The sequence below is a fragment of the Callospermophilus lateralis genome, unplaced genomic scaffold (genome assembly GCF_048772815.1).
Source record: "Callospermophilus lateralis isolate mCalLat2 unplaced genomic scaffold, mCalLat2.hap1 Scaffold_120, whole genome shotgun sequence".
NCBI lineage: Eukaryota > Metazoa > Chordata > Mammalia > Rodentia > Sciuridae > Callospermophilus > Callospermophilus lateralis.
In genome coordinates this window covers 1,248,790-1,271,326 of record NW_027512320.1, presented here as the reverse complement: position 1 = coordinate 1,271,326, position 22,537 = coordinate 1,248,790, and the positions used below count along the sequence as shown (strand labels likewise).

The following is a 22,537-nucleotide window of genomic DNA, read 5'->3' as shown; positions in this document are numbered from 1 at the left end:
AAGGAGATAAATTTTGTCAAGGAATTTGAAACTACCTTAAAATCTGGTGTTTGTCCTCTAGTCATTTTTGGGCTATTGGAGATGTTTTGGAAAGGACAAGACATAATTAGATCTGGGTTTTATTAATTTGTCTCTGATATTAGGATGAAGGATTGGAAACAGTAAAGGTAGGTAAGAAATTAGAGGTAGAAAAGTTAGTTCATTTATTGGTCAAGATAAAGAATGACCTAGGTCTAAGTTTAGCCAAGAAGTGAGGGTTGAAGGGCAAGGGTGGATGAGGGGAATTTTGGAGGTAAATTTGGCATCACTCCACATCAGATTGTACGGGAGTTGGGGACAAGCATAGGAGAAGGATTAAGATGGCTGAGGATCCCATGTTAGATGAGTACATGGATGGGATGTCATTATTTGGGAACAGGACACGGTAAAAGAAACAGGCCTGTGTAGGAAGACTATGAATTCACATTAGAAAAAGCTAGTTTCAAGCACCTAGCACATTCAGGGATATGGTGCTATTAGGTAATTAGAAATACTATAATCGCTTCCCTTCTCTTTTATATTGCTGTGAAAAATCCTGAGTCAGAACAACTTTTCATTTTCAAGTTATTGGAGCTTTAGGAGTAATACATGAAGAGTTTCACAGAATCCAGTAGTTTTTGAGGGGGGAAAAAAACAATTTTAGAGAGCAAATTCCCAATCCATACTGCTTGGTCGTGCTTTTGTGTGTAATTACATGTGTTATTGACAAAGATAACTCTGGTCTGGGAAAAATGAACAGAGTCATAGAGTTGGCCTTTAAGGATCAAAAGTCAGGGACACAGAAGGGCAGATGGAACCTGACCAGCAAAACCCTTGGTATTATCTCCAGACCTTTAGATAATGCACTCCTAAATCCCTGGTTGTTGATTTAATCTTAGTCTGTCCAGTAAATGGAGTCAACTTTGGGAGTACAGCTGTTATCCTGGATGAGTGAGCTGGGTGTGTCCACAGACAGACAGGCAGAAATGATTTGGCTTGCCTCTGTTTTCTAAACTTTTCTGCTCTCTTATTTTCTCATTAAGATGGAGGCTGCTGACAGTGGGGAAATGAAGTCCAAATACATCCTCTCATTTGATGCATTGCACCTGGGAGGAAGAGGGGCTCTTGGGCATAGGCTCAGAGTCCCTGTGAGTGCCACGATTCAGGAGGCACCAGAGAGCTGATTTTTCACTTGTGATTTTTGAGGAACCAAGAACCTTGCCTAAAGAGGCTTTACTGTGCTCAGATGTAATAAGAACAAAAGCAAATTCAAGGGCTAGAATCTAGCTCCATCTCTGCCACTCGTTGCTGTCATTTAATGAAGTGGTTAAGGGTCCAGTCTATAGAGGGAGAGACCTGAGTTCAATTCATGATCCTGACACGTACTTGTGTGAATACACCAGAAACTTCTTTCATCTCTCAGAGAGTCATTTTCATCATCTATAAAATTAGATATTAATATCCACTTCAAGGGATGGAACTGAATGAAACTAGGTGATGTGAAATAGACAAAGCATGACTTAAAGGAAGTTCTCAAAACATAAAAATATTAGTAGCCATTAACACACCATTGACCATTCTCCCTTATTCTATTTATTTATAAAAGATAAACTAGAATTTCATTAGGATTTTGCAGTATGACCCAGTGAGCCAACCTATAAAGCCTAAATTGCAAGTTTAGGCCTCATAGTGTTTTTGATGAGACAGTTCCCTTAGCTGTATCAAGTAAGGCATGTCATTAAGCTCTGGAGTCAAGTTGAATGAGTAGGATTTTGAAAACCCTCTTGAAGATCCTCTACCTTTGAAGTCCCATGGTTGAAAGACTCCTTTTGGTCTGCTATTCTTCAACCATGCTTAAAATATACAGCCGTGGAGTGGATCTTTTGATAATTGAAACTACTGTGACATGTGAACTGAGGATGATGGGGGCCTCCAAGTGTGGGACAAGACCTGTTTGGACGGGTGGTACTTCTAACGCTGTGCTTTTGAATAGCTTTTTCCTGAAAAGATATACCCCATATTAGCAATGACTACCATGTAAAATTATTTTTCTCAAGGATGACAGGCTTCAAACTATATTGAATTATTATTGTTAATTTCTTTTTAAAAAATATGACTCTTTAGCTGCTGAATAAATAAGTATTTCACTTTGGTTTTCCCCCAAAGTGGGTTCACTGAAACCTTGACTGGTTTAGGGCCTATCTATAACCCAAAGCCAGGTTATGTTATGGCACTGTGAGGTGAAATTATCAGCATTTATTTTTAATCTTTTTACTTGACTACTGTATGTTGGAACCATTCACCAGTGCATCTTTTAATCCCAGAAAAGAGATTCTGTACTGTTTCTGCTGAAGGCAGACTGGAGACGGCATGTATTTGCTAAACAGACAAATGGGTTTGTATCTAGTTTTGTCAATTTTTAGTACATTTGGTCTCTATGTGTTGTTTTCCCATCTGTAAAATAGAAAAGAAATAATTCTCGTGTCTCAGAATTACTCCAAGATTCATAGCATTCGGCTGTGTGGAGAATGAGAACAGTGCCCCTATAGTGTGCTCTTTTTAGGTCTTTAGGGAATAGACGGATTAGGGGAATAGCTGGATCAAATGGTGGTTCCATTCCGAGCTTTCCAAGAAATCTCCATACTGCTTTCCAAATTGGCTGCACCAATTTGCAGTCCCACCAGTAATGTACAAGAGTACCCTTTTCCCCACATCCTTGCCAGCACTTGTTGTTGTTTGACTTCCTAATGGCTGTCAATCTTACTGGAGTGAGATGGTATCTTAGGGTGGTTTTGATTTGCATTTCTCTGACTGCTAGAGATGGTGAGCATTTTTTCATATACTTGTTGATTGATTGTATGTCCTCCTCTGAGAAATTTCTGTTCAGGTCCTTGGCCCATTTGTTGATTGGGTTATTTGTTATCTCATTGTCTAATTTTTTTAGTCCTTTGTATATTCTGGATATTAGGGCTCTGTCTGAAGTGTGAGGAGTAAAGATTTGTTCCCAGGACGTAGGCTCCCTATTTACCTCTCTTATTGTTTCTTTTGCTGAGAAAAAACTTTTTAGTTTGAGTAAGTCCCATTTGTTTATTCTAGATATTAACTGTTGTGCTATGGGTGTCCTATTGAGGAATTTGGAGCCCGACCCCACAGTATGTAGATCATAGCCAACTTTTTCTTATATCAGACGCCATGTCTCTGATTTGATATCAAGTTCCTTGATCCACTTTGAGTTAACTTTTGTGCATGGTGAGAGAAAGGGATTCAGTTTCATTTTGTTGCATATGGATTTCCAGTTTTCCCAACACCATTTGTTGAAGATGCTATCCTTCTTCCATTGCATGCTTTTAGCCCCTTTATCGAATATAAGATAGTTGTAGTTTTGTGGATTGGTTTCTGTGTCCTCTATTCTGTACCATTGGTCCACCCGCCTGTTTTGGTACCAGTACCATGCTGTTTTTGTTACTATTGCTCTGTAGTGTAGTTTGAAGTCTGGTATAGCTATACCGCCTGATTCACACTTCCTGCTTAGCATTGTTTTTGCTATTCTGGGTCTTTTATTTTTCCATATGAATTTCATGATAGCTTTCTCTATTTCTACAAGAAATGCCGTTGGGATTTTGATTGGCATTGCATTAAACCTATAGAGAACTTTTGGTAATATCGCCATTTTGATGATGTTAGTTCTACCTATCCATGAACAGGGTATATTTTTCCATCTTCTAAGATCTTCTTCTATTTCTCTCTTTAGGGTTCTGTAGTTTTCATTGTATAAGTCTTTCACCTCTTTTGTTAGGTTGATTCCCAAGTATTTTATTTAAAAATAACTTTCAGTCTGTGGTTGTGGCTCAGCTGTAGAGTACTTATCTAGCACATGTGAGGCCCTGGGTTCAATCCTCAGCACCACATAAAAATAAATAAATAAATAAAATAAAGGTATTGTGTCTAATTACACCTAAAAAGTAAATATTAAAAAGATAATTTTCAATTCTTTGTAGAAATTGTCAATATTTTCTTTTATCTCATGGCATATTAAGCATTTTTTAAAGTCTAAATCTTAAAAATCTCTTATCTTGAGCAACATGGATCTAATGTTTTTTTTCGTTTTTTAGGTTTGTGTGTATGTGTGTGTGTGTGCACGCGTGCATGCATAGTTTGATTGAGTACTAGATACTATGGATGAATTGTAGACATTTTTTTGTTATTTTTTTAGGAAAAAATTACTTTTTCCTGTTGTATGCAGTTGAGAAGTCTGTTACTCTTTCATCATCTATAGTTATTTTCAGAGATTTAGATCATTCACAATTGAGTGACTGGATATGGAAATGTCAGTCTATTTCTGGTTATCCTTATTTTCAGGATTTAGGGATCCAATTCAACTTTACTTAATCCAGGTATTAGTAATAATAATTAAGGTGTATTTTTGTTCAAAAAATTATTTTGTTAATACTGCCTAGTACTAATTTACTTAGTTGTTTCTTTAAGAGTCTTAATATTTTCATAAAAAATTGAAAATATGCTTTTTAATAAATATTGCTTATGTTGTTTGTGTAAGAAAATTGATTTTCAATAAAATATTACATATAATTTTTGTGTTAATGTATTTATGAAAAAACTTGTTAAGTGGGCCCAAAGCTTTCAACAGACTCTGAAATAGGTCATTGGCCCATAAGAGTTTAATCATCACTTATCTAGATTGCCTTCCACTTCCCAACATTTTAACTCTCATACTCCAAACCTTTAAAAGAAATAAGGAAAAAGAAAATCATTTAAGTTGCAATATCAAACTGTTCTACTTCCATAAATGTTGAACTATCTTTTTGTAAACAAATCCTTATATGAAGAACACCAGAGGATAACTACTATGGAGGTATTATGGTATCAAGGTCTTGAGAGGTACATGAGGGTCAAGATATAACCAGTTGGAATCTGTAAAGAGTAATCAGAAACTTTCATCTTTTATTATTTGCAATTTGGTAATTTCCAGAATTTTGGTATAATCCCAGGGATAGAGAATACTTCCAAGACTGATTTATGAAGAATTTATTAACCAGTGGTAATAGGAAATAGCATGTCTTCTTCAGAAAAGGTCAACCCAAAACAAAACAAAGTTGCCTTGTCTCCAATAGTATACTGTATGGTTTTATTTTCAACCTCTAGTAATTATTACTGTCTTTATTGCTAGTGTTTTTCATTATTCATTACACAGGCTAATTTATCTGCAAATTTAATTTGAGGTTACCCACAATTCTGCTCTTTATCTGATTTTCCATTCTCTCTGTCCTCTTTCCTCAGCCTCTTCTGGTATTACAGGAGTACACAACCACACCTAGATTTTTGTTTAGGTATATCTCATCTTTTTGCCTTTGTTTCTACCACCTCAGCACTCTTTAGTTAAAGACATACCACTATAATCTAGAAACCTGTTCAGGACAAAGGAATGGAAATAAGCAAAGAGAATACAGCATAGATCAAGACCAGAAAGCAATTAGGGGAGCATAAATTGGAGAAGGGTAAGGAAGAAAAAAGGTCTTTAAATTGTTTTATCTATATATAGCTGAAGAGAATGCTTCTCTTCCTGAACATTTAGGTGACTCAATCCTGGAGGCTGTGTTTCTTCATCTTGAAGGGGAACTGGAAACAGACAGTCATATATTATAACCACATCTCTCCTTGTGATTTATTTCATCTCAAACCAAAAAGTCTGTTTCATCATTACCTATAGCTATAACTGCCCTGACACTTAAAAGGCCCTATTGAGTTCAATAATGTGTCCATGATTTTTATGGAGGATCCATTACATAGACACATTTAATTAAACCTGTGGCCTTAGTGGATCGAAAGTTTCAACTTTCTAATCCCAAGTAGCACCCACTCTGAAGCTATCTTGGTGACCATCAAAGATAACTTGGGTATGGTTGAAAGGGTATTGTTATGAATAACCAAACTGGCTCCTTTTATCTTTCTTACTCTGGAGCTATTTTGGGAATTGGAAGAAAAACACAAATATTGTAACAAAAGATACTCTTATCATTCCTACAGCCCAGAAAATTTCAAGAGTTTTAGAAGCTGTGTGCCTAGAACTGAGGATGAAGATCAAGTATATATTTTTTAGTATATCCTAGGATCATAATTTTAATATACATATATCCACAGTAAATTTCTTTATATTTAAAAATTTGATAATATAGAGATGTTTGTAATGTTAATAGACAGAAAGGTCTACATTCTAGAGGTTGTGCGTACAAATGAGGAAGGATCTCCAAATCCTTAAGTAGTGACATAGAACTCATGAAGCCTGCTTTTGAACTTATACTATTTCAGGCTTCCCTTTATCCAACAAGGGAGATTATAAAATTTTATTGGCCTCTGTTCAATGTTGTTCCTGACTCAATAACAGAATTTAATCATCTTTGTCATGTTGAACCCACAAATATGGTCCACTATGCCAAAACATGGGAATAATTTTAACCTCAAAGATTATATGTGTAATAAGAATTGTAATGCATTCTATTGCTGTTGTGTATTTAAAAATAATAATAATATCAATAAAAGATAAAAAAGAATAAAAATATTGCTCCTCTTGCAAGAGGAGCATTATAATTATAATTTTCATATCTATGTACATAAAGAATGTTCACACCAAGTTATGCCTTTATACATGTATTTTTTTGCATTACAATTCTTAATACACATATATACCACAAGTTTTCATATCTCTGTTTGTATATAAAGTATGTTGACTACCAATTCAAGTCTTCATACATGTACTTTTTATAATGCTGTCCATCACATTCCACCATCCTTGTGAATCCTCTGTCCCCTCCTTCCCCCCCCATCTTTCCTATCTAGAATTAATCTAATCCTCCCATGCTCTCTCTCCTTACTCCACTGTGAGTCAACCTTTTTATATCAGAGAAAACATTTGGCATTTGTATTTTTGGGATTGGCTAACTTCACTTAGCATTATCTTCTCCAACGCCATTCATGTACCTGGAAATGCCATGATTTTGTTCTTTTTTTTATTAGTTGCTCAAGACAATACAATGATCTTGACATATCATTTATTTGATTCAAATGGGGTATGAATTCACATTTTTCCACATTACAGATTGCAGGATCACATTGGTTATACAGCCACGTTTATAGATACAGCAATACTGGTGTCTGTTGTTCTTTTTTTAATGCTGAGTAAAATTCCATTGTGTATATATGCCACATTTTTTTTTATCCATTGATAAGTCCAGCAAAACAAAGATAGTTCTCAAAGTAATCATTTTATTATGAAGTGCACAAAAGTATTATAAGGAACAATAAACAAAAGGAGTGTGAAATTAAACTTACCCAAAGATACTATTCCATTAGATTTTTTTCAAGCATGAACTAGATAGACAATATCTTCCCCGGACACGAACATGTAAAATAAACACAGGCATGCTTACTGGAGACTTGTAGGAGACCTGAGGCTTATTTTAAAAGGTTAATTTGGTCTTTAGATGCCACAGTCAGGCTGGGCACAAAATAACCAAGCCGCCACACAGCCTTGTAGGTTCAAAACAGGAACTCCTTGGGCTGGGGATGTGGCTCAAGCAGTAGCACGCTCGCCTGCAGCCCGAGTTCGATTCTCAGCACCACATCCAAACAAAGATATCGTGTCCGCCGATAACTAAAAAATAAATAATAAAAAATTCTCTCTCTGTCTGTCTCTCTCTCTCTCTAAAAAAAATAAATTTAAAACAGGAACTCCTTTATTCTCCACACTCCCATGAACGTCAAGCATGCAGCCTTCTCCGGGGACACACCACACACCAACCGGAAATCCCTCCTCCAGCACTTCCCCAACCAATGGGAACTCCCCAGGAATCCTGAGAGAACTCCAAAGTAGCAGGCCAGGGGGTCTAATATACAATTGAATACACAGATTAACATAACCATCATCATCTCAATGGCTTGCTGGCATCACCTCTCAACCACTCCATTCTGGCAAAAATACCATGCATCATCACAACTTGGCTGTGGCCCTCAACATTTAGAAAACAATTAATTAATCCTGACTTTTGTATCTGACTTAACACTATCATGTCTATTAGGTAAACTTTCTGTGATGTAGGTTTGACCTGGTTAACTATCCACAGCTTAACAAAGAGCAGACTACTAATTTTATCTGGAGTGAATGATGTTTGTAATAGACAGAAAGGTCTACATTCTAGAGGTTGTGTGTACAAATGAGGAAGGATCTCCAAATCCTTCTACTAAGAATGTAGTAAGGTACCACCTCAGTTAAATGGTTAAAACTTCCCCACTGTACCATAACTCACTTATATAATGCCCCCAGTGACCATGTGATCACTGAAAGTGTTAATTTACAGTTATCTTTGTTTTCTATCTATAAAAATTATCACAACCTCCTTTTCTTTGGAACTCTTTATTTAAAGCAATTTAAACCTTTGCTCTGAGGCTTGAGTCCCTCACATTTAGTTCATAATAAAATGTTGTATTATTTTCCTTTAAAGCACAGTGGTCATTTTGCATCAACTGGATGTTAGAGTTTGAGGTTGGCTGAGGAACAAAACACCAAGCAACTCACCTGGGTCTCCTGACCAATCCTGGATTTCAGCAATCTCCCCAGACCAACCCAATAGGACAAGGGACTCTAAATACCTCCTTTTCCTGTCCCAAGCCCTCCTTTCCTGCTCTAAGCCAAATAAAAATTTCAGTCTGGCTGACCCCCATATGCTTCTCCCCAGATACCTTTTTAGTCTGGAGGGTCTCGCCTGGGAGTGAATCTTAATAAACCCTTGTTCAGCAGCATTTTTAATCTGCGTCCTTTTGGTCAGTGCTGCCTGACCTTGCCACAGTCTAGCTGGGCACAAAATAACCGAGCCACCACACAGCCTTGCAGATTCAAACAGCAACTCTTTATTCCCGAACTGTCACCGGCACTCTACACACACATTCTGGGCAAAATCCACGCTCTCCACCAGGCTCTGAATCCCAAAATACTCTCTGAATCCTGCGAGAACTCAATGGGAACTCAAGGCACCTGAGGCAGCAGGATATGCCCTATTCCCAGCAGGAATCACCTTAAACCTGGAACTGCCCTAAACCCGGATCGCCCTAAACCCGAATGCCCTAAACTCGGATCCGACCTGGTCCTTGAGCAAGGTCACCTTTCATGCAAAGTCACTGCAAATGACCTGGGTCCAATATGGAGAGTCCTTCCTCTAAGCAACATGGGGTAGGCTGACAAAGAAATTGCCATGCGTCATTCCTACTTGGCAATGGCTCTCAGCATGACCTTATGCTGAAACATGTAAAAACAGGTAAAAATAGGTCAAAGAAAATTACTTGTGCACAAAAGGCTAGCAATGAACAAAAAAAAAAAAAAATCATACTTCTACAGAAAGAACTGTATACATGGTCCAGGAGAAAAGTTCCTTCAAGGGTGACAATTGAATGTGTCCTTATTGTTATCAAAACATCAGCAATGAAGTAAGGAATTGTTCCTTCTTGACAGAGCCTCCAGAGCTGATGCCAATTCAGAATGATTAAAGAACAATGTCATAGTGAGGTGTGTCTCAAAATGGGAGTCTAAAGCCATTGTATTTGTAGTCCCAGGTATATTATCTCAATTTCCAGATGTTAATTTGGAGGGAAAGATTCCAGGAGTCAACTATCTCATTTACATATCAGTGCACAGTTATCAGTATAGCTATCAATCAGTTGGTTGCCAAAGTGACCATCAGTTACAGCTTGTGTTACAAGAGAAAAATCAAGATGGAGTTAGTGCTATTAGAGCATAGCCACATTAACATAATTAAGATACTAATTAACAGATTCTTGAGAACCACAGTATAGTGAAAACACAAATCACAACCCCTCTGTGGATAGATCTTGGAGACTTCCATTTTATAGTCAATCAGTCAATTTTTTTTTATGTTTGTAAAAACTCTGAGTTTATTTTAAAGCATCACATCAAGTTTGAATCTCAGTAAACAAAGCCACATCTTCTTATATGTTGAGTTTTGCAGAGTACAGACTTGCAAACATCAGATACAACAAAGTAGTGTAAAGTAAAAGATGTTTGTTTTTATAAATAAAGTGGCATGGAGCTAACATACAATGTGGATATCTTCTGGGTAAGTTATTTAGGCCATGTTTCTCATCTTTTAGAAATGTTCAAAAATATTGTAAAAGTTACTCTATTTATTTGATTTTGATATTTGTGCTTTTTATGGAATCAAAGAAATATTCTCTTTACTTACATTAATGTATTCACACAATATATGTTAAAATTGAAATATAAATGTTATCTATCAAGAGACAGTGACATTCATGATCACAAGTTTTATTAAAAGAAGAAAAAACCCTAAAATTTCTTTATCAAAAACCCAAGAAATTAAATCTTGGACTATGATTACCAAAGCATTTTCTAATAGTTAAGTGACAAAATTCTTTGAAAGAGGATGCCATTTTAAATTTACTTGCCATCCCACTTTTGTGACAAACACATAAACATTTCAGAGGCAAGTGACTTAGAAAAATGTTTCCATAATGGTAGAGTTAAACAAGGAACTCCTCAACTGAATGCATTTATGTTCTTTTATTTTGTTTTTGTGCGAAGTCATCTATTCCTATCCAATATATGCAATGAAACTCTGCATTTAGAAGCTTGGAAAACTTGTGGTTCAGTACATAGAAGTTTCTTCTACAGAAGAATGGGAATGTCATAATTGCCGCAGGAAATTATAATGTTTAACAAATCACAAACATTACCTGCAAGTAATTTTAATCATAATAACATCACATTAAAAAGGTACATATGCTTATTCACTAAAATTAATGAGGCAACTTGTGAACAAGAGACAGATTCTCTCTTCTTTTTAAATTTTTTAATGTTGAACTGCAGATACCCTGATGTTACAATAAAAATGTTTTGAAAACAAGGGTGCTTTCTTTGTAAAATCACTGAAGTACATAAATGCCTTGGCAGATTATAATACTATCCCATGATATCTACTTAAAATTTTATGTTCATCTTCCATTTTCCTCACCATAATATTCACATTTTAATTATGTATTTACTTTGTTTGGATGCAAGAACACAAACTAAACTATTTCTTACAACATTAAGCATATTTCCTTTGAAGCCAAGATAATTTTGTTATTTTATAAAAGCAATAGAGACTCATTTTTCAAGATGCTTAAAGCAAAATGCTTAAGGCTGATGCTTACTGCTTTGCCTGGCCTTCTGCTTGCTTTGAACCAGGTGGTGCCATCAAGCCAAAAAATGCATACACTGCATCGTTTTCTCAGGTTCTAAAGAAGGTATCATAGACCCCACAGTACGGGCTTTCACTGAGAATCTGAAGTGGTAGGGGATACCTTGTAGCTGGTTGACTATTTTCAGGTACATTTTTCCTCATTCACTTCTGAAACTCTTCACTGCTGCAGTATCATTTTCTTCAAATAATATATATGTTTCTTCTAAAGAAGAATGGGAATGTCATAATTGCTGCAGGAAGTTATAATGTTTAACAAATCACAAACATCACCTGCAAGTAATTTTAATGTAAATATATATATATATATATATATATATATATATATATATATATTTATTTACACACACACACATATATATATATATATATATATATATATATATATATATATATATGTATGTATATATACATTTGGCTTATAAGAAACCAAATGCATGTTGCTGTTTTTACTTAATTGCCATAGAGTCAGAGGAAGATGGAACATGTACAACAATCACCATCCTGGGAAAAGCATCTGGTGGTTGTTTGGGTCTTGAAAATGGCTGTAGAGCCTGAGTAACAGTTTTGAAACAATGTTCATGGGTCTTTCTGTTGTTTATTAACCCTTAAGCCATATTGATTCAACCAGACTTTTTTTTTTTTACTTCTTAGGACATGTGAAATTAAGCATTACATAAAAGAAGTACCCAATATAAAGGTGTGTTAGGTAGCAATTTATTTAGGCCAACAGATAAATTCTTTTAGGGCATGTAATTTATTTTCTTTTGTATGCTGGAATGAATAGGAACTAAAGAGAAACTTCATGTTAGAAACTGAATAAATGATCTGAATATTTCTGTTAAGATTTTCAGGAACAGTTTTGGGTATGTTTCTCAATTTCCTCTTTCGTTTTTCCCACGTCTTTGAATCACTGGAAACTTTAGATCTTTATGTATTAGCATTGGACATTTATTAGTCATATCAGAGTGTGGAACTGTTATTATCTGAGCCTTGGCCTCTTTGAATGAAAACAGGTCTCTGGGTAACATTTTCAGGGAGACAGAGAGATACAAAAGGTTCTAGAATCTTCTGAACACACAGAGACTCACATAATGATACAAGAAAGGCAAGCTCAAGGTGGAGGTGAGTATTTCGTTTCTCCAGATAGCAAGTTAGAAATGTATGATATGATAAGAGTCATCTGGAAAGAAGGGGTAGAAAATGGACAGATTTAAGCAATAGAGATTGTGCCAAGACAGTAGAATTGGGAATTTGAAAGAAAGAATAATGTCTCTGAGTCAGAAGCACTTATAAGAATAAGTAATCAAACATGAACATAGAAGACAACATTAATCATTCAAGAAAGACAGGTGATCAGTAGAAGAATATAATAATAAGAAAGAAAGTATATGGAAATGGAATTTACGGTTGCCTGATGAATTTTTTCCAGATTGCTCTGTGTTTCAGAGCAATGTTATCTATCCTGAGAGGTTTGCATTTGTCTTGTTGGTCTGATAGAGAAGAGAGTCTGCTGGTCCTTGAAGCTCTGGTCCATTGCTCTGATTTCCATCATACTCCTCAGTGCTTGTTTCATTGTGAGCTGTGTCGGTAAGTTTGGCACTGAGGTGCCATTTTTTCTTGGTTCTTTCTCTCATGTTCTGTAAAGATTCCCTGGGATTCATCCTACTTTACCTTACAAATAGGTCAGCTCTTACTCAGAATGGCATGCTTTTCTTGATTTTGCTTCCTACCTTTCTTGCTATTTCTCTATCTTTCAACAACGGCATCTTCTAGATTTACTTTATCTGGCTTTGTTAACATTTGCTGAATCATGACCTCCCAGGTGCATGGGTGTTATTTGTAGATCCCCTAAGGTACCATCTTTCAATACTGGGTCCCCCATTGATCATGTGTTTTCTAGTCAAAAAAATCCCTGTATTGGGAAGGCAACTCTGATTGCTTTCATAATGATTATAGTTTAGATAGGGGTCTTTGACTCATGTGGGTGTCTCTTTAAATATGAGAGGAAAATAATTCAGATGAGATAATGACAGTGTAAGGAGATAAAATATTCTTTCCTTTTTCTATTTGCCTCTAAATAAATATCTCAAGTTCATTGTGTGAGAAAACTCAAACATAGTTTTTAGTCCAATCAATAATTTGATTTTCTATTCACTGATAAGGTGAATAAAAATAGTTCTTGAATAGTCTGTAAGGGAGTGAAAGTTGCTTGCTATGTCAGAGTCTTGCTACACATAAACTTTCCTTTGATAAGTAAATAAATCTATCAATGTTAAGTAAAACACAGATCATTATCACCAAAGTTATAAAATATTTTGGTTCTCTAGATCAAGTGCAAGAGAGAAGAGTTAATAATAGTTATTTCATTAGTCAAGAAGCAGAAATTCAGGATGCCAAACATGGGCCAAGAGAAAGGTAGAAATTTGTAAAAGTATTGATCTTTAGTAGTAGGCAATTGTGAAACTAGAGAAATAGTATTGAAGAGTCAAATCAGGACCTGAGAGATAATAGATTTTGTTTAATGTTGTTTAACATGCACACCCATGAACAAGAAAGGTAGTTTTTATTTGAGACATGTAGATATTTAGAATATCTCCAAATGTTTAAAGTCTCCCCTTGGTTGTTATTTATACCATGCAATCAGAAGTATTTAGAAAATATTCATATACCCTGTGACTTCTTCAAGATTCCTAAAATAATGTATACCAGATTTCCAGGAAGTCAATAAATATCTGTGCATGGTTTGTTGCAAGTCATTTTTCTAGGTATTTGCAAGTAAGTGATGTAGAAAACAGAATCTCTGCTGTAGAATCTAGAGTTTAAATTATAGTGGGGGAAGAGACAAAAATAAATCGTCAGACAGACAAACAAGTAAGATAAATGAATATAAGCAAGCATAATTCAGGCTGGTCTCTACTGTCTTGCATAAGGAAGAAGAGTGGTGGGGTGGGAAGTAAGCTGGCTTGGTACAGATAGAAAGCATGAGACTCTATGGGTGGATTCTCATCCTTTTCTTTCCTTTTCAGTGACTTACCATTTTTCAAGTAACAAATATGACAAAAGACTGTCTGTACTACTTACATATCATTCAAATCTAATCTGCTTCAGTGAAGGGACAACGGTGACAGGTAAAGATTTACAATGTTTATCTACACTTTCCCTTTCTCGGAGAAAACTCAGGGTTGAGCTCAAGATTGGTGTATTCTAGTGTGTGAGTGTGTGTGTGTGTGTGTGTGTGTGTGTGTGAGAGAGAGAGAGAGAGAGAGAGAGAGAGTTTTTGCCTGGATATCTTCAAAGTGTCTCTAAACTTATATGCTCATTTCAGGCTTTAGTTATGTATATCAAGATATATTGAAATTCTTGATCTTGATGAATGCTGTCAACATCCACACGTTTGCTCAAGTTAACTCTGGAAATAATAATTCTCACAATTTCCACATTATTTTCACCCTTTATTAAAATAAATTCCCATTTTTGATAGTAAGTTTCCCAATTAATACTATCCTTCTTCATTCTTATCACTAGCTTTATTACTGGCCAGATTGTTTCAGGTTTAGATCACCACACTCCAAAATACACTCCTAATACCATCAGATGTTGGAGAATTGGGTTCAGGATTGTTGCCTGCTTTACACTATGGTGTAAAATACCAAAGAGATGCAAAGCGCATGTCTATGGAGGTCTTATGGTCTTAATGCTTCCAAATCAATGCAGCTGTCAGACTCTTGTTTTTCAGGAGTAATGAATACCCTATTGCTATGGCAAAACCTTTTAAAGATGAGGAGAAGGCAGATGTTTCTTTCCATTTCTATGAGATGTTAAATTTTTTTCTTTTTAGGTATTTGGCAAGAATATGTTGCAAGGGAATCCAAAGCATGGTTTCTTTGCTTTCCCTGACCTATGGTTTTCTTAGCACAGTGGATTTTTATAAATAAATTTCTTTTATAAATAAATATTTATAAATTTTTTATTTATATATTTATGAGTAAATAAATATATAAATTTATATATAAGCATATTTCATGTATATTTATGTTTATAATATTTATCTTTATAAATATATAAATAAATATATAATTATATATTTAAACATAGAATGATTAACAAATATATGAAAAATGTTCAACATCTCTAGCAATTAGAGAAATGAAAATTAAAATTATAACCAGAATGGCAATTATTTAGAGAAAAGAAAATTAAAATTATAGCCAAAATGGCAATCATCAAAAATACAAGCAATAATAAGTGTTTGAGAGGATGTGGGGAAAAGGTTACATTCATATATTGTTGGTGGGACTGCAAATTGGTTCAACCACTCTGAAAAGCAGTATGAAGATTCCTCAAAAAATAAAGAATGTAACCACCATTTGACAGTTATACCACTCCCTGGCATATAGCTGAAGGATTTAAAATTAGCATTTACATAAGAACATATATATTTATAATATTTGTTGTACAAGTTTAAATATTCATTTTATAAATTTTATAAAATGAATATTTATTTTGTTGTTGTAGTTGTAGATTGCACACAGGACCTCACAAATTTTAAAAAAACCTTTGCCACTGAGTTTTCAATCTGTTTTTGGTCAACTTTTTGAGATTTGGTATATTTGACATAGGAAAAATGTTTCAGTATGTAACTTAATTGACGAGGCCAAAACCCACCATTGAAAAAGATAATTAAATCTTAAAATTCATACATTAATATGCATTTTGAGGAGCATTGTAAAAAGCAGGAATCATTAGTGAATGGAATGCATAAGTAATGTTCTAAAAGCAGCTAATAGTAAATTGATAAATATGTTGTCTATTTTATTCATTTTGTAGCATTATAAAAGGAAGAATAAATCTAAAGGAAGAATAAGTCTATAGATTTTCATCACTTAATATGTAACAACAGAAATGATTAACATAAGTCTGTGTGTAATAATATGAACGAATCATGTGAAATTTAAAAAAAACCTCTAGAAGACTACATATATTATTATGTTTTCTTTCTGCTGTGCAGAGGGTTGAACTCAGTGCCTTGTTATGCTTAACTGATGCTCTACCACTGAATCACATTACCAGCACTCTATTTTCATACCTTGGTAAAAATTCAAAACAAATCTAAAGAATTAATTATTTAAGCATACATATATATTATGCTAAAATTGTACATATAGTATAAGTCATGCTGAGTATATGTCTAATAAAAATATGGCAGTGAATTTATATATGGCTAGGTATTGATTTCTTCAATCCTACAAACTGATACTTCTAAGACAAAAAGGGAGAGAACTGATCATTAAAACACTTTAAATTGCTTGATACTGTGATAAAATTAGTGGTAGGTGACATTTATTGAGTAATTATTCTGAGTTAAGTATCTTTTATAATGTTTTTCATGTATTATGTGACTAAATCCCCCATGAAGTTGTCGCTTTTATTATTTCTATTTTATAGATGAAATAACAGACTCAAGGAGGTAATATTGGGCTGGTGGAGTTGCTCAGTGGTAGATATTTGGCCTAGCATATTTGAGGCTCTGGGTTTGATACCCAATGTTAAAAGGTTAATAAAAAGGAAGAAAAAATAAAAGGGGTGGTGGAGGAGGAGGAGGTAGTATAACTAGCTTAAAGACACATGAAATAAATGGTAGAGCCAGAATTCTAATCAGGCATAATTAATGAGGCATAATTCTAATAGTTATAATTTACATTTAAAATCTAAAACTTGGTAACTTATTCAAGATCCATGAGTAGAATTGGATTTCCAGATTTATCTGTGTTAGTCATTTAAAACTTCAAGACAACTTTGAACTTATGATGTATAAGAGACAGGGAACAACAGGACTAAAAAATCTCCAACAACAGTAGTCAATTATTATTATTTTAAAATTTATTTCTATGTGGTGCTGAGGATCAAATCCAGTGCCTCGCATGTGCTAGGCAAGTGCTCTACCACTGAGCCACAACCCCAGCCCCAGTAGTCAATTACTGGAAAACAAACAAACAAACAAACAAACAAAAACAGAGGAATTTTGTAGGCTAACTCAGTAGTCAATTATTGAAAAACAAACAAACAAACAAAAAACCCAGAGGAATTTCGTAGGCTAACTTATTCAATATTGAAGACTTAATATTTAACAATGTTTACTTAACATCAATTCTATGACCCCCAAATTATATAATTCAGAGAAAAGTTAATACCTGAATTAAGAAACCAACTTTAGATAACAACCACAGATCCTGGAAGTTTTATGTGTATAGAACATATCTCTTTCATCTAATTTGTCTCACCTTGCAATCACATTTCTCTTTCATATAATACAGAAAAAGTCTGGGGATGTTGTCCAAGTACTTGGAAGCCATTTGGTTCAAGCTGCTACCTCATTTCTACTGAACAACATTTTTGGGCTAAGAGTGAAGAGAAATGTGCTGAAATGGGGGCACATTTGGTGGTGATTAATACAGAAGCAGAACAGGTACTTTTTCCATCTTTAGTTTTCATCAAACATCTTTTAATTGTAGCAAATAATATAGCAAAATTTACTCTTACCCATTTTAAGTGCATAGTTCAGTTGTGTTTATTGTGTTCACATTTTGGTGCAACTGATCTCTAGGATTTTTCATCTTGCAAAACTGAAACTCTCTTTCCACTGAACAACAACTACCCATTTTTCAATCTGCAAAGGCCACAGCAATCACTCTTCCATCTTTTGCTTCTGTAGTTTGACTCCTTTAGATTTCTCATGTAAGTGGAATCATATCATATTTCTCTTTCTGTGACTGGCTTATTTCATTTAGCATGATGTCTGCAAGGTTCATCTATATTGTTGCTTGTAACAGCATTTTTTCCTTTTTAAGGTGGAATGATATTCATTCATATGAATATATTTACATATGCCAACATTTGCTGTTTTCTATTTTTTCTTTTTATTCTGGCAATTTTAGTGGGTATATGGTGATATCTCAAGGTTTTCAATTGCCTTCTTCTAATGCTTAGTGATGTTGAACATTGTTATATATCCTTATTGGCCATTTGTATATTTATTTGGAGAAAAGTTTAGTCAGATATTTCACCCATGTTTTAATTGGGTTACTTATTTTGCTGTTGTTAAGTTGTATGTGTTCTTTGCAGTTCGGATATAAACAACTTATCATTTATAATTTCCAAATATTTTCTCCCATTAAATGGACTACTTTTTCATTAGTTGTTTGCTTATTTTGCTGCATAGATGCCTTTTGGTTTGATATAGTCCTATTGGTATATTTTTGCTTTTTTACCTGTGCTTTTGGTGTCATATTCCAGAATACATTGCCAATTCCAATGTCAGGAAGATTTCCCCTTATGTTTTCTTCTAGGAGTTTTACAGTTTTACACCTTACATTCAGATCTTTGAAATATTTGGGTAACTTTTGTGTTTGTCATAGATAAAGGCCCAACTTTACTCTTTTGTATTTGGATATGCAGTATTTCCAGCATCATTTATTAAAGAGATGATCATTTCTCCATTGTGTGGTCTTGGCACCTTGTTGAAGATAATTTGACCACATATGTCAAAGTTTATTTCTGGACTCTGATTGTTTTCCGTTGGTCTATATGTCTGTCTGCATGCTATTACTATACTGCTTTGATTACAAAACAGTTTTTGAATATATTTTGAAATCAGAAAGTAGGAGTCTTCTTTGTTCTTCTTTTTAAAGATTGCTTTGCCTATCAGGAGTCCTTTGAGATTCAACATGGATGTTAAGATTTTTTCCTATACCTGTGAAAAATGACATTTGGATTTTGATAGGGATCACTTTGAATCTGTAGATTGCTTCAGAGAGTATGGATATTTTAACTATATGAAGTTTACCAATCTATGAACATGAAATGTCTTTCCATTTATCTGTGTCTTCTTTATTTTTCTTTGTCAATGTCTCTCATGACCTAGGTTAAGTTTTTTTTTTTTTAGATTTTATTGTAAATTTATTTCTTCCTTAATTTTCTTTTCAGGTTGTTTATTGTTAGTGTAAGAAAATATTACTGATTTTTGTATGTTGATTTTGTATCCTGCAACTTTGCTGAATTTTCAGGACACTCAAGAAAATCAGTGATGTAACTGCAGTTCAGATCTGAAGTCCTGAAAATAAGGAGAGCCAATGGTATAACAGCTTGGTCAGGCAGACAGCAAAGAAAATAGGATAAATTCCTCCTTTTTCTTTTTCTTTTCTTTTTTACTGTTGCCCTAAAACATGTTTATTACTTTATAGTTGAACATTACAAAATTTATTTCATAACTTTGTCCAGGAATCATTGATTGCAAAGAAGATGAAATATAAGACAAATCATACCTTCCTTTGTTTTTTGTTCTGTTCCTCTCAACAAATTGGATAATGCTCATCCACCCTGAGGAGGGCAATCTACTTACTTATTCTGCATATTCTGATGCTAATAATACCTGGAAACATACTTACAGACATGCCCAGAAATAAAGTTTTCATCTGGGCACCCCTTGGCCCAGTCAGGTAGAAACATAAAACTAACCATCACAGCATCTTAACATATAAAATAATAAAGTGGTCAAAAGCACAAAAATGAACTTATGGCCATTTAAAACCCTTCTGTCTCTTGGTAAAGAAAATAATGAATGGTGGGAATTTAGGGGTTAGCACTTTCTCCTTGCAATGATGATTTTTTTTTGCCTGCATATTTGGTTAGTGTGCCACCATGTGACTGTTCCTTGCATCCTGTGTTTTCTTCGTATACTTTAAAGGATATTAAAAACACTTATTCTGTTTAATAAGAAAATTCCAAAATCTATTAAGTCCTATTTTTTCATGCAGAATTTCATTATTCAGCAGCTGAATGAAACATTTTCTTATTTTCTGGGGCTCTCTGACCCACAAGGTAATAATAACTGGCAATGGATTGATCATACACCTTTCGAAAAAAATATCAGGTGAGTTCAGACCTAGATTAATGAAATTTAGGACCTTGTACACTTAGAAAATCTAGGAAATTTTGTTAAGATCTTGAGACTATTAATATTAATAATTATAATGATGATAACATAATCTAACAATTATTAAATTCTTATTAAGTGAACACTCTTAAATTTTAAGAAAACTTCTCTGTTTTAGAATTCACTTTTCAGAGGAAAAATGAAAAAGTTTGCTCAAGATTATTGAATGAATATGATGAGAAACTCTGTTTAAATCCCATGGCTATCCAAAAATGGCGCTCTTAGTCATTGCATTGTTTTCTATAGACTTGTAAACATAAGTAGCCACTTAAATTAATTCTAATAAGTAATATTCAAAATATCTGGGTTAGAACTATGTGTAATTTTAACAATTATGTAATTATACTTTTGTGGCATTTAAAAAGGAATTTAATTATGTACTCCCTTATTTTACTCTCACACAATCTTGTGAGTTATCTAGACACCTTTATTAAGATTTGTTTTTGTAGATGAGGAATCTAATCCCTGAGAAGATTAATTTATTTGATTAACAGCAAGATAAATTAGTAGTAAGTATGGAGATTCCTGGGAAAGCTGAGAATGGAACCACCATTTGACCCAGCTATTGCCCTTCTCAGACTATTCCCTGAAGACCTTAAAAGAGCAACATACAGGGATACTGCTACATCGATGTTCATAGCAGCACAATTCACAATTGCTAGACTGTAGAACCAACCTAGTTGCCCTTCAATAGATGAATGGATTAAAAAATGTGGCATTTATACACCATGGAGTATTACGCAGCACTAAAAAATGACAAAATCATGGAATTTGCAGGGAAATGGATGGCACTAGAGCAGATTATTCTTAATGAAGCTAGCCAATCCCTAAAAAACAAATACCAAATGTCTTCTTTGATATAATGAGAGCAACTAAGAACAGAGCAGGGAGGAAGAGCAGGAAGAAAAGATTAACATTAAACAGATACATGAGGTGGGAGGGAAAGGGAGAGAAAAAGGAAATTGCATGGTAATGGAGGGAGACCCTCATTGTTATACAAAATTACATGTAAGAGGTTGTGAGGGGAATGGGAAAATTAACAAGGAGAGAAATGAATTACAGTAGATGGGGTAGAGAGAGAAGATGGGCGGGGAGGGGAGTGGGGATAGTAGAGGATAGGAAAGGTAGCAGAATACAACAGTTACTAATAGGGCATTATGTAAAAATGTGGATGTGAAACCGATGTGATTCTGCAATCTGTATTTGGGGTAAAATTGGGAGTTCATAACTATCTTGAATCTAATGTATGAAATATGATATGTCAAGAGCTTTATAATGTTTTGAACAATCAATAAAAAAAATAAATAAATAAATAAATAAAAAATAAAAAATAAATTGTCTTTAATTCCAAAACTAATGACCAACTACCCAGCCCTGCTCCATAGTGTATTCTACAGAGGCAGGGTAACTTATTTATGTTTAGACTCAGGTACCTGATGCTCGTTTAAGGCAGCTGTATGAGAACAGAGAAGCTTATCAAGAAGCATGTAAATGCTTTTTTATAAATGGATATAAAGAGGAAGCTTCTATGATGTGCTGGTAAGAAAGAAATTGTTAATAAGTTAGGTCAGGAAAATGGCTCTGTAAAGAGGAGGAAGTCAACATCAGATTGCAGGTTGAGGTTCACCACATCATGGAGAATGTTAGAGAAACACATGAAAATGTGCTTCCATACTTAAATTTTTGGTGAGGGGCAGTATGAGAAAAGGTAGAAACTATTAGTATGTTCTCTCATTCTCAACCCAATTTTGCTAGACATCAAACTTATATACTTTCTGATCAGTCACTATGCATTCATTGAATAATTCTATTTACCTTTGTTTCCCTTTAGATTCTGGCACCAAAATGAGCCCAATTTTTCTGCAGAGCAGTGTGCTACAATAGTTTTCTGGGAATCTAGAGGATGGGGTTGGAATAATGTTTTCTGTGATTCTAAAAGGAATTCAATATGTGAGATGAAGAAGATTTACCTATGAGTATCAATTTATTCATTGACACCATGAAAATTCAGACCCATCATAAAATGATAATTACTTGTAATGTACATGCAATTCTTGTGTCACAGAGATTTATGGTCATATTCCCCTGCTTTTTTTACTTTAATCAATCCTCTTCTAGTTTCTTATTTTTCACTAATAATAGAATAAGTCTTTTCTCTCTTTGTTCTGCTCTTTCATTTATTATTTATTCTTTTTTCACCTTTCTTTATACATACTTCCACATGCATTCCTTTTCCAGAGAT

General features: G+C 34.3%; 1 protein-coding gene and 1 pseudogene across 5 annotated transcripts; one reads left to right on the top strand and one right to left on the bottom strand.

Moving 5' to 3' along the window:
- Positions 1-11,249: 11,249 nt before the first annotated feature.
- LOC143386725 (adapter SH3BGRL-like) lies at positions 11,250-11,803 on the bottom strand (annotated as a pseudogene).
- Positions 11,804-12,394: 591 nt separating this feature from the next.
- LOC143386719 (C-type lectin domain family 6 member A-like) lies at positions 12,395-22,271 on the top strand. Of its 5 annotated transcripts, none has more exons than XM_076841605.1 (6): positions 12,395-12,419; positions 12,801-12,890; positions 14,330-14,431; positions 17,618-17,769; positions 20,117-20,232; positions 22,127-22,271. In XM_076841605.1, the coding sequence occupies exons 1-6, from the start codon at positions 12,395-12,397 to the stop codon at positions 22,269-22,271; spliced, it is 630 nt and encodes a 209-aa protein (XP_076697720.1). The 5 variants fall into 5 exon arrangements, with proteins under 5 accessions (XP_076697720.1, XP_076697721.1, XP_076697722.1 ...); XM_076841606.1 differs by having other exon boundaries at positions 12,395-12,425; positions 17,624-17,769; XM_076841607.1 differs by lacking the exon at positions 12,801-12,890.
- Positions 22,272-22,537: the final 266 nt, after the last annotated feature.

Coding starts and splice junctions, on each gene's coding strand:
- LOC143386719 (XM_076841605.1), top strand. CDS start 12,395: ATGATACAAGAAAGGCAAGCTCAAG. Junction 17,770..20,116: donor TTAATACAGAAGCAGAACAG/GTACTTTTTCCA, acceptor TTTTTCATGCAG/AATTTCATTATTCAGCAGCT. Junction 20,233..22,126: donor CCTTTCGAAAAAAATATCAG/GTGAGTTCAGAC, acceptor GTTTCCCTTTAG/ATTCTGGCACCAAAATGAGC.